Source organism: Poecilia reticulata, linkage group LG15 (assembly GCF_000633615.1).
Source record: "Poecilia reticulata strain Guanapo linkage group LG15, Guppy_female_1.0+MT, whole genome shotgun sequence".
Lineage (NCBI taxonomy): Eukaryota > Metazoa > Chordata > Actinopteri > Cyprinodontiformes > Poeciliidae > Poecilia > Poecilia reticulata.
This window is the reverse complement of record NC_024345.1, coordinates 13607506-13611358: the sequence shown is the minus strand read 5'-3', so window position 1 is coordinate 13611358 and position 3853 is coordinate 13607506. Positions and strand designations below refer to the sequence as shown.

The window sequence follows — 3853 nt, the reverse complement described above, 5'->3', positions numbered from 1 at the left end:
TTTGAGTGGTTGAGTGGGTGTTTGGCATATTAAATATAGCAGTTTTTTTCTGTCAGGTTTTTCTTTTGCAGGGATCTGTGGGTGTTTCCCAATCATAGCTTGGCTCCACTTTTATTTGTTTAATTAATTTTTAACTAACAGTTATTGGTAATGTGCTGGCAGTTTCAAGAGTCATGCAAATTATTTATTTTTTCAAAAATAAAAAGACACATTTAGATGGCCAACTTCTTGTATTTTCATGGAAAAAAACAAAACAAAAAAACTTTTGCTCTTCATATCCTCCTTTAGGTCTGTTAGGGTTACCAAAAATATTTCTTTTCTCTAAATGGCAGAATAACCAGATACATTTTTTAAAGATTGTATTTTACTTTCTTTACATTTAGCTGTTTACATGCACTACTATTACTATGCATTTATGCTATTTGGGAAAGCCCAGACAATGATGTTATGAATTTGTAAGCTTATTTCAATTTGAGTTAAATGGAGATGCAACTGTAATTACTCAAACACGTCGCTACCTTATGTGGCATCATGGAACTTAAAGGAAATCTGATAATATATCAAGAAGAAAAGTGTGGACCCAACTAAATTTAGTCTTTGGATGTTTTGCTGCAGAAGGACCAATGCACTTCACCAAATTAGATTGCATAATGAGAAGAGACTACTACGTGGAAACTGTGAAGCAAAACCTCAAGACATCAGCCAGGATGTTAAATCTTGGGTACATATTGGGCTTCCAAATTGACAATAACTCTAAGGAAAGCACCAGATTAGTCATAAACTGGCCCAAAAACAACAAAGTCATTGTTTCAGGGTGGCCATCATAAAGCCCTGATCGCAGCTCCATAAGAGATTTGTAGGCAAAGCTGAAAAGGTGTGTAATCAAGAAAGCCCTCAGACCTGACTCGATCTCTCAGGAGGAATGGGCCAAAGTTCCCTCAAAGTAATGTCATAAACTTGTTAAAAATGTTTGCGTTAAGTCAATCAGTTTTAAAGGTGATTATACAAAAATAATTAGGAAATGTGTCAAATTTTGAATGTGGAAAAAAATCATAAAAACTCTAAGTAGAAATAGTTATATATTTGATCTAAAACAGGAAAAGCGTAATCTTGTACAAGATAATAAAAAAGGTGGTGTTTTTAGCATGTAAAAATCTGTTTTGAATTATCTCTCATTATGTTGAGAAAACCACATTAAAATTGTTGTGAAAGTGACAGTTTTTGACAGTTTTATGCCACATTTCTTCAGATGGTGCTCACACAGTTTATTTTGCACACTTTCTCATATTAGAACTGTTCACCCACATTTTTGACTCATGAACAAAGATATATCAGGTCAGAGCTTCGCAGAGCTTCACAGAGTGTACCCTACTTTAGAGGAGGGCATTAACATGAATTGCTTATTTGGCAGAAATTTTGAGACTTAATGAGCACACACATGTACTCTAGCGCTCACTCACTTATTCATTTCATTACAATCTGACTTTAAAGTGAATCCACATATTCCCCTTTTTGAGGATGTCAGCAGAAAATTGTCGTCGTACTGAGTACAATTAAATCATGTCATCTCCTGCACAGCAAATGGACAATTTGGCCTGAGAATAGCATTTCAGCTGTGTCCTGCCCAATAAAACGTTTGGCAGATTGGGAAAAGAAAACTTTGTCATGAGTCGACCCGTAGCCTGCCAGTGTTCATTCTGATGCTGTTTGCAGTGGAGGTGGTCACCGTGTGAGGAAATTCACAAGAATTTTCATGCAGGTTTTGATTTATGGTTTGTGGTTTAAAATGATATATTAAATAAGAGCCTTCTAAATAAAACAAATATGAACCAACTTATCAGAAGCGTCTGTAAGAATTAAAGAGCAGCTCATCATTTTTTTAACAGTACAGACCTATGCCTTGTCTTTACTGATGACGCTTAATCTACACTGTTTTGATACGTTATGCACCTTGAGGTTTGCTGTGAAACAAACTTTTGCTGCAAGACCTGTTGTTTTTCAGCCTCTGTTGTCGTTTGACAGGTTGGTGGTTTGTCAGCACTGCAGAGGAGCAGGGTTGGGTCCCAGCTACCTATCTCAACTCCCACAATGGGACACGGGACGACTTGGAACTGGGTGCTTCCAAAGCAGGGGAAGGTAAGTCACTGCACAGACTTCTCTCGCCACCCACCTAAATACATTCTCAAATATTCTGTTATTCACCCACATAACAGTGCTTAAGAAATGTTTCCTTGCATTTGTTCAACGTTTGCCTATGCTGAACACACCTCATGATGAAACAGGGTGGTGGCAGCATCAATCAATCAATCAATCAATCAATCAATCAATCAATCAATCAATCAATCAATCAATCAATCAATCAATCAATCAATCAATCAATCAATCAATCNATCAATCAATCAATCAATCAATCAATCAATCAATCAATCAATCAATCAATCAATCAATCAATCAATCAATCAATCAATCAATCAATCAATCAATCAGACTTTATTTAAAGGACTTTTCATAAAGCCTGGCAAAGTGCTTTACAGAAACAGAAAGACAGAAACACAACGCAATTACCAAAATATCAAATCAAGTATAAAAAATGGTTGAGTCCAGTAGTTGTTGATGATAAATAAAAAATGGGAAATCTATAAATTGTAGTGGTTGGGAAGCTTTATAAAATTTGCTCTCCTGGCAAACAATGAGAGAAAAAAAAAAGTCTTTGGAAATCCAAACCCAGATGAGATACTTCCTAAAAGACTCCACCTGGAGGTGGTCCTACAAAGCCTTTAATCAAGGCGTCTGAATACATATGGCTGCTACAGTTTTTAAATTTAATTTTAGTTTTTAAACTTGAAATAAAATGCAACTTTACAGTCACGCTGGTCTGACACATACAAATCGTAATGAAATACACTGGAGTTTGCGCTCGTAACGTGACAAAGCGTGGAAAGGTTCCATGGGTGTGAATACTTTTTCCAAAGTACTGTACCCACACACACAGCTCAACCCGTGATCCGCAACAAAGTGGGGGAAAACTCAGGTGAGCGTCTCTGCAGCAAGTCCACACTGACAGCTGAGGTCCAGCAGCTCTGAACACCTCTCTCTGTCTGTCTGTCTGTCTGCCATTACAGCTTCGCTCTAACAGAGTTTAGATTCAAACCTGAGTAAACACCGAGAGGTGCCAGGAGGGACCCGACCGCAGCGTCTGAAGTGATGTACTGTAAAGCCGTAGGTAGGAAGGATACAGTGCAGCATTAACGGCTACGGCCACCTTGGAGTGAGCTCACGAAAGAGGCACAAGCTTTCATCAGCAGCAGAGACAGAAAAATAACATCACATCTCACAAGTCATACTGTTTGAATTATGACTGCGGTTACAAAAGAAAACCAGCTCCGATGGGACTTAACACTGTTTTGTGCATTGTCTGCTTATCACTGCAAATTGATGCTGAGTGTTGATGTTAGGGTTCGTGAGTTTACTGAAGTCAGAGAGAGCCGTCCAAGGCTTAAATAGCAAACACACTTTATAGAGATTTGTTTTCACCAGAATAACAGGCTGACGTGTAGCACTGAAGTCAGGATCCAGTCAGCGTTATTTCAGTGTTGGACGCAGTGAAGGGCCTTCGCCGGGTCTAATTCTTAGAATGTAAGCGGAGAGCGTTTGACTCAACCTGAAACAGTTCAATCAGTGAAGGCACAGTATTAATGGAAAATATACGGGATTTGCCAATGCTCTGGCTAAACAAAGAGCTTTTATAGAGCACAGGATTCTTCTGGAGTCTTAATCACTCCTGAAGTAAAACAATAGATGTGTGGCCAATACTGGAATGACTCCTGTGTTTGATCTCCTGGATTGATATATA

General features: G+C 38.2%; 1 protein-coding gene across 4 annotated transcripts in view; it reads left to right on the top strand.

The window, feature by feature from the left end:
- LOC103476782 (SH3 and PX domain-containing protein 2A-like) overlaps positions 1-3853 on the top strand; it is a 52864-nt gene that overhangs the window by 38209 nt on the left and 10802 nt on the right. For 3 of the 4 annotated variants that reach the window (XM_008429359.1, XM_008429357.1, XM_008429358.2), the window contains one exon: positions 2023-2136. In XM_008429359.1, the coding sequence (XP_008427581.1) occupies positions 2023-2136 (114 nt within the window). Of the gene's footprint in view, positions 1-2022; positions 2137-2431; positions 3224-3853 lie in introns of those variants that run through there. The other variant, XM_008429360.2, reaches the window with a different exon arrangement.